The sequence below is a fragment of the Hibiscus syriacus genome, unplaced genomic scaffold (genome assembly GCF_006381635.1).
Source record: "Hibiscus syriacus cultivar Baekdansim isolate YM2019G1 unplaced genomic scaffold, ASM638163v2 tig00110705_pilon, whole genome shotgun sequence".
Taxonomy (NCBI): domain Eukaryota; kingdom Viridiplantae; phylum Streptophyta; class Magnoliopsida; order Malvales; family Malvaceae; genus Hibiscus; species Hibiscus syriacus.
In genome coordinates, this window is record NW_024062831.1 from 927,874 (window position 1) to 940,672 (window position 12,799).

Sequence of the window (12,799 nt, forward strand, 5' to 3'; positions counted from 1 at the left end):
TTAATCATCCTTTTCATTGCGATCATCTGGTTCTTTTGGAAACATCACCTTATCCATCGGGGTGTTATATTTGCGATTTTTGCATCAAAGCTGGTACGAAGTTCCTTTATCATTGTTCTTGCGAATTTGACTTTCATATTAAATGTGCTCTATTTACATTTAATATTGCTGAAAAGAATTTGAAAGAGCTTGAACATGTTCTTGTTGAAGATCCATCGATTTCACTGAAATTGATGGTAAAAAACTTGAAGATGTTAACAAGTGCTTTGGATGCTGGGAACTATTAGCAAAGTATCCGTACTTTGGTGGGTTTAATTTACATAAAAAATGTGCCGAGCTACGCTTCAAAATCAATCATAGTTTCACCGCTGACATCCTCTTTTTCTACATTATAATTGTAAATATCCTCCTTGCAAGATATGCCGTTGCAAAATAACCCCCAAAAAGATTTGCTTATGGTTGTTCACTTTGTAAGTTCTTTATTCACATTGGCTGTTCGTCGCTTAGTCCATCACTACCTGTTGCTGTTGAAGATAGAAGTCGTCGACATCAGTTCACTATGATTCGAAGACAAGCCCCTTATTATTGTGATGCATGTGGTTAAGAAGGAAATTATGTTGGCTATATATGTCATACATGCAACATTATAGTCCATAATAAATGCATTTCATTGCCACGGGTCATCAAAAGCAAGTGGCACAATCATCTAATTTTTCACAACTATTTCCTTGAAGCAGAAGAAGACTTTAAAAGTTGGGATTGCATAATTTGTCGTTGTAAGGTCAATGAAGAGCTCGGTAATTACTCGTGTTTGGATTGCAAGATTATATTCCATGTGAATTGTGTGACGAAGTATGAAAGTTCATATTTTGTAGTTTCACTCGAAAACGAAGATGAGAAATCTAGCGGAAGTTTGAAGTTGCTAGATAAATCTGTTGAGTCCATCACTTGTGTTTTTCAGAGGAACAATGCTGGGGATGCTATAGAAGTAAAACACATCAAGCATAAGCATAACCTAATGTTAAGTGACATGATTATGGAGCATGATAAAAGTTGTGATGGGTGCATGTTACCGCTTTCGGATTCATTTTACTATTGTCTGGAGCGTAATTTTTTTCTTCATAAAGTTTGTGCCATGTTACCTAGGGTGAAGCATGTTTGGCATCATCGATGTCAAGAACCTCTCAAGCTTACTTCAGGCTCATTTTTCCTTTGTGAGTTGTAGTTTCTGGTCTAATGCCTTCTCCTATATGTGTAATGAGTGCAAGAAACGTACATGCTTTCGTTGTGTAATTGCTCTGACTCCAGGTGAAGTAACAAGTTCAAAACATGAACACCCTCTCTTTTTCTACAAGGACTACAAAAATAATATACATAAATATAAAACAAATACAAGCATCACATGAATAAAAAGTTCATTAAAATCAATCTTTGACACGAAAAAGAATTGAAAATTTGAATTCCAGAAAATAGACAACTTGAAATCATAATCACTAAACAACTCTATTCAAATACTAATGTCTTAAGAGCGAATAATAAGTCTATTAACTACAAAGTCGTCGTAGTATAATGGTGAGTATTCCCGCCTGTCACGCGAGTAACCTGGGTTCGATACCATTAACTAATATGTCTAAGAGCGAATAATAAATCTATTAATAACAAAGTTGTTGCAGTATATTGGTGAGTATTCCTACTCGTCACGCAGGTGACCTGGGTTTGAACCCCGACAACATTAGTTTTATTTTCCCAGTTCTCATTTCAGTGGAAAGAAAAGACAATAAAAACTAAAAATGAAACCTTTAGTGTGTTAGACTGACGTGATAATCAACTACACCACGACACCACGTAGCAGTACAAAATAAGACATTATATTGAATTGTTAAACATCGTATGAGAGGAAAGAAGCAGAGTATGAAATTAAAAACCTCAACTTCTTAGTAATCATAACAAAATACAAATGACCATCAAGTAAGAAACGCATATCTCATATCACATCCATTAATATAATCTAAAATTATAGGCGTCTGATATCCTCTAATCCATATTCAAATATATGTCATCATGTATGTCAGATTCTGATACATGCACAAAAATGGAAGTATGAAGGCCATAACTACACCATTATCTGAATATAGATCAGATGGACTCTGATACATGAAGAAACTACGAAGGTTACACCAATATATCTCCATATCACAGTAAATGTCCGAAAAAGGGTCGGAGACTCAATAGCAATATACATAACTAATCAATAGTACTAAAAACAAGAGAACATCTCGAACTTTGTTCCCACAAAAGGGCAGGTTACCTGATCGGAGCCTGATATTTCAGCCTTGCCTTTGGAACATTCAGTTTCAGCCAAACTTCCATTTCAATCAGACAATAGATTCGAAGAACTTCGAAGAAATGTAAAATCAACTTCAATTGTAGCTTTCCATAAGATAAACAAGCAAATCAAAGGAAGCGAAAGGTGGATTACCTGGATTGGCGAAGAGAGAATAGATTGAAAGCTGGCAAGAAACAACGGCGTTTGCCCATCAATCTGCACAAACTTTCTCTTCCAGTTAGCATTTGCAGCAGAGTGATTTAAGATAAACTACACCTCTAATCATTTGCAAGTTCACCATCAATTTGAAACCCTAGCTCGGTAGCTTCCTCGAAAGCTAGGCGGCGGCCCTCCTTCCCCGCTAAATCGGAGTTTATTCCAAGGCGATCCTCGAAGGATAATAACGGATAAAAATATACAAATAGTCTTATTCTAATAGCAAGAACTTCATTTTTTTTTTTGAAAAAAAATACAACTAATTTTAAGTTGTTTAAATTGTAAATTTAAGGTAATAGTAAATTTAGAATAGTAGGGTTTATTTTTAGTTTTTTCTTTTTCATTAATCATCGTTAGTTTTTTATTTTTGTGATTGGCAATGATATTAGTTTTGGTATTGGTCATCAATTTTTTATTTATTTATTTATTTTTTACTTTATTATAGACTATCTTGTTTTTTTTGAATTTTTTTAATAATTTTGTCTTTATACCAACAATTAATTGATACAATGGTATGAGATATTAAATTCCTTAAGTAAGATTAGGGGTTCGTACTTCAACGTTTATGAATGAAGCAAGTTGGGTTGGAAGGGTCTCTTTTGCTTCTGCAGTACCCAATCTGGATTAGTCGGTTAATAAATCGAATACAAATGATTAATTCTAAAAGAAATTTTGTTGTTATGGCACTTCTCCTTCTATTTTTATGACACATTTTTCTCGATCTTTATGACACGTTTTCAATCGTTTAATCGTTGTTTTTGTTTATCATCTTTTTCAATATTATTTTTGACATCGTCACAACTGATCATGATAACATTTATTTGTTAACAGGTTGATCTTCATTGCTTTAGAACCTCGGATTGGATTTAGATACGCGATTTGCATTTGTGGATAATATTTTCACGTCGCTCGATTATGATTTTCAGTTTGTTGGTGGTCTTTCAATAGCTTCATCCCCTTTTGTGGTCTGTTTACCTATGAGGTCATATATGTTCGTGTATCTACCTTTTGTTTGAATTTATTTAGTTAGGTTTTTAACATTTTCATTGTATAATCTTTATTTGATTTTAAGTGGCTAGTTATTGTTTAGGAAAATATATTTATTATATGTTTAGTGTACGATTGTGATTGTAAACATTTATTATAATTTTGATATTTTCTATTTTTAATAAAATTAGCGACTTCTAAAAGAAAGTAATGAAGCATTATTTAGAAGATTTTTTTAATCATTGATAATGTATATATACTTTATAGATGTACCGTACATGTTTAAATATGAGATTTAAAAAGAACAACACTTTATTATCACTAAGATCACATAAAAAATTGTAAAATAATTAATTGATTAAAAATAATAAATTAATATTTTTATTATAAATTCAATATAATAATTAATAAAATACATAATAATATATTTAATTTATATTTTTACATTTTATTTTAATTTGATATTTATTTTTAAATAAAATAATCTTTAATATTCTAAATTAATACTTTGTTAATCTAGTTTCATTAGGGTAAATTATATCATATACGAATGAACTTTTTCTGTTTATTTTATTCAGTATTTAATTGATAAAATTAAAAGTTTAATGATATATATGAATTAACATATAAAATACAATGATATCTAATATAGTTTTTTTATTATTATTTCTATCTCTTTTACCGTCTATGTTCGCTCATTGTCATCGTTATTGTCAGCTATAGTTTTTCCTTCATCATCATTGTTTTTCTTTTCTGTGAATGGTAGCTTCTAAATATATTTTCCTTTATCTTATTTTTGAAGTCTTGTTTTTGAAGTTGACTTGTTCGATTCAAATTTTCTTAGGATTCAATTGATTGAAGTATTATAAACATTGAATGTTTCTGATGAACATTTGATGTTAGTCGATGATTTAAATTACGGTTATGATCGTGTTTTTATTCCGTTGCGTTTATTGCAATTGCGGACGCTATTGCGATGTTTATGGATATCGTGATCATGCAATAATAGTATTAGATAGTACCGTTACCGCTATATAACGGACACTATTACAATAATAGATCATTGTTTAAATCTATGTTTTAAATTGTCCCAAAAATGAGTAAGAGAGAAGAAATTCAAGGAGACATTGAACTCGGTATTGAGAGGAGTGGGTTTGTTGAGGGGGAGCGTAACACTAAGTCAAGGATAAATTATATATTTAGTCATTAAATTGTTCTCAGGTCTCAATTTTGGTCATCCAATTATTTATTTTTTAAAATCATCACTAAATTTAATTTTTTTTCGTTTTGGTCACTTACTATTTGTATTAAGTTTACTATATTTATTCCTATAAATTTGGGGCCAAACCAGATTACCGAAGCATAAACCAAAAATCAACAATGGCTTTTGTACACATTATTTGATTGTAAACGCTAAAGAAGCCTCTTTCTTTGATATTGTTAAATTCATGTTTTCCAGTAATTTGAAGAAGAGAATATTCATCCTATACTCTTTCAGAAGAGAGGAAAGTTTCTTTTATCGTCTTCTTATAGTAATTTTTACATTGTTGGAAAAGTTTCTGCTTATGATATTCATGTCGATGATAAATTGGCAATGATGAGGATAACGATAGAGACTTAATTTCCTGCATCTTAAGTATTCAAGACAATTTGACAAGTGAAAATAGATGGCTGATGTTAACAATAAAAAATTAGGAGATATTCACTGAAAAACAAAATAAGAAGTTAATATCAGTCATCTATTTAGTTTGATCTTAATCGGTGTCGTGGTGTTTGGAGCAGTGAAGGTAGTGATTCCGGACCGGAAGACTGTAACATATCTCTCTTTTATCGGATTTACAGGCACGAGAATGGAGTCAACCAGTAATATTAAACATGGAAATCCAATTTTTTATCCTGCACTTTCGATTATGGCTTGTAAACAAGTTTACAATAATGCTGCTTATAACCAAACTCTAATAGAAGGTCAGTGGAAGGTATATATATCTTAGAATTAGATTACTTGAATATCATTAAACTTACATAAATTGTTTGCTACATCTGTGTGCTTGCACTTGGAGTTCTTGGGATTTAAAAGTTACTGGTTCAGAGGGACACAACCGTTTAACACCGAAGATTAGTGCTCGGACGTGGATTTGTCTTGGTTCGAATTCCCCCACATCGGAAAGATTCATAGTGGTTTCTTGAAAGCCATGGGGGATGCAATGTAGTGCAGGTTGTGTCAATAATCTCTAAAGAAAATGGTTAAAAACTCTCAGTTAATATATATTTTTTCTTTAAATTGCAGGTTCAATATTTGTTAGGAACAAAATTCTTTTACCCTTCTCTTAAATAAATATTGTTCAGAAAAAAAGGTGAGGGTTCGAGCTATATCATTGATACCTAAATTCATATAAAAATAATTCAAAGTTTTTTTAATATTTTCGGTTTTCCTTAACTTTAAATTAAGTTATCGTTCCTTAAACATTCCCTATGAGTTGATTTAATTGATTTTTTTATTTTTAAATAATTTAAATTAAATATTCGAAAAAAATTCAATGATCAGATATAAAAAGTCTAAATTCTAATTTTGTATTATTAGAAAATTCAATAAAAGTTGAGTTATCAAAATTTAGATAATTTTTAATCTAATAAATAAGTAATCCATTACTACACTAAAACTCTAACTCAATAAAAATTAAGATATTTAATTATTTATTACGTGTAAATAACTAAATATATATATATATATAATAGAATAGAATAGAATATAGAGTATGTTGCATAAATTTAAAAAATATAAAATTTATGTGTAATTATTTTAAAAATTAAATTTTATGTTTAGGTTTAAACATTTAGATATTTAAAAAATAAAATATTAATTTTTTTGGATCTAATCATAATTTTTAATAATTCTACAGAGAATACAAGATAATATTTATTTAAATATTTTTAATAATTTGACAACAAATGGTCATATCACTACGCGATGCTCCAACTCGATACCTCAATGGATGACAATAATCTCTTAATCAATTAAGTCATTTGGTTTGTGCACTAATCTAGATTTTCTATATTAAATTTTTGGATTATATATAAATTTTGGTTACCCTCTTAATTCTTCAAGACTTTGTTCTAATTGATCTAGATTGATTCGTGTTACACACCTAATTTTATTAGATGAGTCTTAATGAAAACTTTTTATATACACAAAATCTCAAACTCAAAATATATTTAAACCATATAAAATTACTTATCACTTGAGTCAATTTTGGATCGGATAATATTTAATAACATAAAATGAATACATTCCAATGCTTGGCAGGCAAGGGATGGTAAAACGGCACTTGTCGAAACTAAAACCAGGTGTCGTTATACTGCTTCGCCACCCACCAACAACATCATCCATCAACCCCCGAGACGATAAGAATCAACACTTAAGTTTTATCGTCTCTTTCCTAAGAAAAACCACCACACTGCAACACTTCTTTAAACACTTAGAATTGGTTGGGTCTGAAATGAAACACTCAGGGTTTTGTCATGTCGTTTTCCCTGGTTGTCTTTTGTATTCTCTCTCAATTTACTCGGCACCACGTTCATGCTCCACCTGCCTGCTTTTTCACTAACTTCCATTGATGATAATGGCTGCTTAGAGGGCTTTTAAAGCCTTCCATTTCACCTCCTTAGCTAAAACTCTTCCCTATATATATATAAATCAGAAGAAGAAGTGAAGCTGCAATGTCGAAAACTGAGCTGATAATTCTCTCATTGTCGTTCGCAATGGCATTGTCTTTCGTGGCCGTTGAAGGTTACGGAAGGATGGTAGGAGGGAGAACGGAGGTAACCGACGTGAAGACCAACAAGCAGGTGCAAAAGATGGGGAGGTTCGCGGTGGAAGAATACAACCGGAACCACCGCATCCAGCGGCGGCGATTTGACGATAGCGAGGGAAGATCGGTGGAGCTGGTGTTTTCAGAGGTGATAGAGGCGGAAACACAGGTGGTTTCAGGGATCAAATACTATCTGAAGATCGAAGCGACGGAGAATAAGCTTAGAAAGACGTTTGAATCGGTGGTGGTGGTGAAACCATGGCTTCAGTCCAAGGAACTGCTCCACTTTTCGCCTTCCACTCGGTGAGTGATTTAGGGTTTCTAAAAACGGCGCCTTGTGTGTTGTTGAGTCTGTAACTTTTATCCTGTGATTTTTTGCTTGAACGTGTAATCTTGATGAATAAAGAAATAAAAACATAAACGATGTGGAAAATGATTGCAAATTAAGGTGAAGTGGACGGTTAGGGTTTGGATTTGGATTTGGATTTGTTCATCTTCAAATCTATTTGTTAACCAAGTAAAGCTGGATGATGATCAACCCATTTGTAAAACAAATTTTGTTACAGTCCATTTTATCCTATTTCTTCACAATTCAACATTTAGAATTAAGGGACCTTAATTAGGGAAAGAAAGATATTTCGAATTTGAGCAACGGTACATCTTAATGCGTAATTCTTTTTCAGTATCAATTAACTTGAAACTCAAGGATCAAAATTAAAAAAATTTAAGCATCAATATTTACTTAAAACTTATAAATAACGTTTTAAGAGTAAAAAGATTACGACTGTTTTAGTAAAATTATAAAATTTGGAGTTTCTTAATATTTTAATCTAAAATATTAAATATTAATAAAAAAAAGTTAAACGTGGTTACCTTCGGCACCACATACCGTTCCATCACATATGGATTGCTTCTTGGAGTATGGTTCCGTATAGATAATCATGGAAAGCCGGATGCGTTTTACTGCAAGATGAAAGTTGGAATTCTTTTGCTTGGGCTTTACAGGTTTGTGAGGATAAATTACTTTATCATCTATTTATGATTTTCTTCTTTTATTAGAGGTAGGCGTCCTCAAACAATTCTAACAGATATTGATTCAAACCAAGGGAATTGCCGAATATGTTCATGGCATGTTCTTTCAAAATTATCGAGTTGGTTCTCTCTGCCACTCGGATCAGTTATGTAATACCCCAACCCATATCCGACCCGGATATGAGTCAGAGATACTACATTGACTTTAAAACACAACTCTTAACAAATAATAGTAAAATATTTGTACTTATTTAAGAAAATACAATAATATACATACTGTAGTATAAGTTTACCAAAATATTCAGAGCATACACAACTTAACTCTTTAATTACATGCCAACTGCCATTTACATAACAAAATGACCTACTGATTAAGTTGCTTCTGATCTGATGATTGCAGGAGTAATACTGTCAAGCTGCTTCACCTGTCTCGTCTATTTCCTCGGATCCTACGTGTGAAACACTCACACGCTAAGTCATCGACTTAGTGAGGCAATAATAATAAGGCAATTGTAATGAAAATGTCATGATCATATGAGATGAATTGCAAACATGTACTTAATCAATGTAGTATACATCATCAATACCCATACCTGTAAGCGTATGACTGTAACATTTATGAATCTGTATTAATAAGTTTATTGGCCCATGATAGCATATTGAGAACCTAAGGTATTTGAGTAATGTGAGGTTGTGCGCTATGCTGTCACCACAGCTCGTATAAATGCACCGAAGTGCCCCGTAGAATTGCACCGAAGTGCCCCGTAGAATTGCACCGTAGTGCCATATAATGATGTCCATAAGGACCACATAGAATTCCTTAAGAATCATATACATATACTATGGATCAAGTATGTGTCTTTCAAGACTTCACACAGGTTCCAAAGGATATACATATGTCCTAAAGAACCGCGTATACCCTCTACCCTTGGCATGCCAACTATACCTATAGTTCTCATCTACATAACATGGGCTTTTACATTTCAAGTAGTCTATATCGCGTAGACATGTAAATTCTTACCTTTTCACATAGCTCATAACTTTTCCCACATAGTCATGTCATATAATGCATTTTATATGAATTCATGTCATGTCTCATAATACCGACTATGCTCATGTACCAAGATATGAAATCTAGACTTATCACAAGTCTAGAATGGAGTATATTTCTATAATCATGCTATGCATATGCACTCACCTATACTTCTTTGCCTTTTCCTCGATCGATCCTACTGGTAGATTGTTCCCGAACTTGTGTAGGCTCGGTATCTACATAAACATAATTTTCAAGATGATCATCAGATGTCTATGTCTTGCAATTAAGCTTTAATAGCTTATTAATTTAAGAAATTAATAGCTTAGTCTTTCTTTCTTTTCTTCTCTTTTTTTTTCTCATGGGGGAATCGGTTCCCCCCCTAGGGTATCGGTTCCCCTCTAGCATTCTGGAATTTCATATCCGTTGAGGGGGTATCGGTTCCCCTTGAATGGGTACCGATTCCCCTAACTCAGAAATCCTATTTTGAGCTCGGAAATCATCCCATTTCAGCTCAAACATACATATTTCACTCTCTTTACTACTCTTAGCTTTCATACACTTACTTTAACTAATTATTATCCATTAAATACCTCTGAAACCTAGAAATCTAATTCTCCATGTAGAATTTAAGAATCCAACCCAAATTCCAATATGTTCTAATTTGAATTCTAACACCTCATACTTCTTAGTTAGCTTCTTGACAAGTCAAAAATCTTATTCAAACTTCAAAAACTCATTCCTATCAAAATTTCATCTAAAAATTCATTTTCCAAATCTATCTCTAAAACACTTATCTTGTTGTTTTAATGTCATATAAGCTTTCCTTTAGCTTATATAACATCCAAACTTTCATTTCCAATCTTAAAAATCAAAGAAACTACCAAGGTTCAGATTCTTACCTTTACTTGCAAGCTCCACGTTGAGAGAAGGAAGAGAAGAAAATAAGGAAGAAGGAAGAAGAAATGGGAGGGTTCTGGAAACCTAATGTCACACGTGGGTTCTCATATAACCCATAACATTTTATTTTAATTAAAATTTCCTTACAAATGACCATTTGGTCCTTACCTCCATCTCATATTTACTAACCATACTTTTTAAACTATATAATTATTCTACTTTAATCACCAAATGTTGAAACTTTGCAAATTAATCACTCACCCGACATGGAGGATGTTACAAATCTCCCCCCTTAAGAAAATTCATCCTCGAATTTTCATTGCACGAACAAATGAGGGTATTGATGTCGCATATCTTCTTCACGCTCCCATGTTGTTTCTTCTACTTTGTGATTTCTCCACAACACTTTGACCAAAGGAATAATCTTGTTCCTCAATTGCTTAACTTCATGTGCTAAAATTTGAATCGGTTCTTCCTCATAAGTCAAGTCAGGACGAACCTCAATCTCTTCTGGTGTCACGATATGAGAAGGGTCAGATCTATATCTTCGAAGCATTGAAACGTGAAAAACATCATGTATCTTTTCCATCTCAGGTGGTAAAGTTAGCTGATATGCTACATGTCCTACTCTCTTTACAATCTCATATGGTCCAATAAACCGAGGACTCAATTTTCCTTTCCGACCAAATCTCAACACCTTCTTCCATGGAGACACTTTTAAAAACACTTTATCTCCAACTTGAAATTCAATTTCTTTCCTTTTAAGATCAGAATAGGACTTTTGCCGATCAGAGGCCACTTTGAGGTTATACTGAATTTCTCGAACTTTCTGTTCTACATCTTGAATTAAATCCGGACCAAGAACACTTCGGTCTTTGAGTTCATACCAATTTAATGGAGTACGACATTTTCTTCCATATAATGCTTCATAGGGGGCCATCTTTATACTAGACTGATAACTATTGTTGTAAGCGAACTCTGCCAGCGGTAAATACTTTTCCCATGATCCTTTAAATTCCATTACGCATGCTCTCAACATATCTTCCAATATCTGAATAGTTCTCTCTGATTGCCCATCAGTCTGAGGATGAAAAGCCGTACTAAAGTTTAAACGAGTCCCCAACGCTCCATGCAAAGATTTCCAGAATCTAGAAGTGAATCGAGGGTCTCGATCAGAGACTATGGAAACAGGTACTCCATGCAATCTAATAACTTCTCTAATATACAGCTCTGCATACCTTTCCATAGAGAAATCCGTTCTAACCGGAAGAAAATGCGCAGACTTAGTTAATCGATCAACAATTACCCAGATTGATTCTCTTTTGTTCGGGGTCAAGGGTAACCCCGAAACAAAATCCATCGTAACATTTTCCCATTTCCATTGAGGAATGAAAAGCGGTTGCAATAATCCTGATGGAACTTGATGCTCGGCTTTGACTTGTTGACATATCAAACACTTAGACACAAATTCTGTGATGCTTCGCTTCATCCCTGACCACCAAAATCGATCCTTCAAATCCATATACATCTTGGTTCCACCCGGGTGCATCGTTAACGGACTGCAATGAGCCTCTGTTAATATCTCCTTCTTCAAGTCGTCATTGTCGGGTATTACAATTCTTCCTTTACAATATAGATTTCCATCTGACTTAATCTCAAAGTCTTTAATCTCTTTGTTCTTTACTTGCTCAATTCTTTTCAAACACACTTCATCTTTACATTGCAATTCTCCTATTCGTTCCAACCATGCTGGTTTAAGGGTTAATTCTGCACAAAGACCACCGTCTCCCGTTAAAGATAATCTTGCATCCATAGCTCGTAAAGCTGCAAACGTCTTTCTACTCAGAGCATCTGCTACCACATTAGCCTTTCCGGGATGATAGTCAATTATCACATCATAATCCTTTAAGAACTCTACCCATCTACGTTGCCTCAAATTCAATTCTTTTTGAGTCATCAGGTACTTCAGGCTCTTATGATCCGTATATAAGTAACAACGCTCCCCATAAAGATAATGACGCCAAATCCTGAGAGCGAATACTACAGCAGCCATTTCTAGATCATGAGTGGGGTAATTCCTTTCATGTGGTTTCAACTGTCTCAATGCGTACGCTACCACTTTTACTTCTTGCATTAATACACACCCCAACCCGTTATGGGATGCGTCACTGTATACTACAAAATTCTTGCCAGATTCCGGTTGAACCAATATCGGAGTTTCCGTCAGAATTCTCTTTAAAGCTTCGAAACTTTCTTGACATTCAGAAGTCCAAACAAATGGTACATTCTTTCTCATTAGCTTTGTTAGAGGCAGCACAATCATCGAAAAATTCTTAACGAATCTTCGATAGTAACCGGCAAGTCCCAGAAAACTCCGAACTTCAGACACATTCTTAGGAACTTCCCAATCCATTATAGCTTTAACCTTTTGAGGATCTACTCTAATCCCAACTGCCGAGATCACATGCCCCAAGAAAATTACTTCCTTTAACCAGA

At 33.5% G+C, this 12,799-nt stretch overlaps 1 protein-coding gene and 1 long non-coding RNA gene across 3 annotated transcripts; one reads left to right on the plus strand and one right to left on the minus strand.

The window, feature by feature from the left end:
- Positions 1-411: 411 nt before the first annotated feature.
- On the minus strand, positions 412-2,706 carry LOC120138783. Of its 2 annotated transcripts, XR_005517560.1 has the most exons (4): positions 2,480-2,706; positions 2,309-2,396; positions 1,143-1,357; positions 412-524 (listed from the first exon to the last, which is right to left on the minus strand). It is a non-coding gene; the product is annotated as an uncharacterized LOC120138783 (long non-coding RNA). The 2 variants fall into 2 exon arrangements; XR_005517559.1 differs by lacking the exon at positions 412-524 and having other exon boundaries at positions 764-1,357.
- A 4,539-nt stretch (positions 2,707-7,245) lies between these two features.
- Positions 7,246-7,645, plus strand: LOC120138719 (cysteine proteinase inhibitor B-like). The gene is made up of 2 exons (XM_039154136.1): positions 7,246-7,433; positions 7,470-7,645. The coding sequence occupies exons 1-2, from the start codon at positions 7,247-7,249 to the stop codon at positions 7,643-7,645; spliced, it is 363 nt and encodes a 120-aa protein (XP_039010067.1). The 5' UTR covers position 7,246.
- Positions 7,646-12,799: the final 5,154 nt, after the last annotated feature.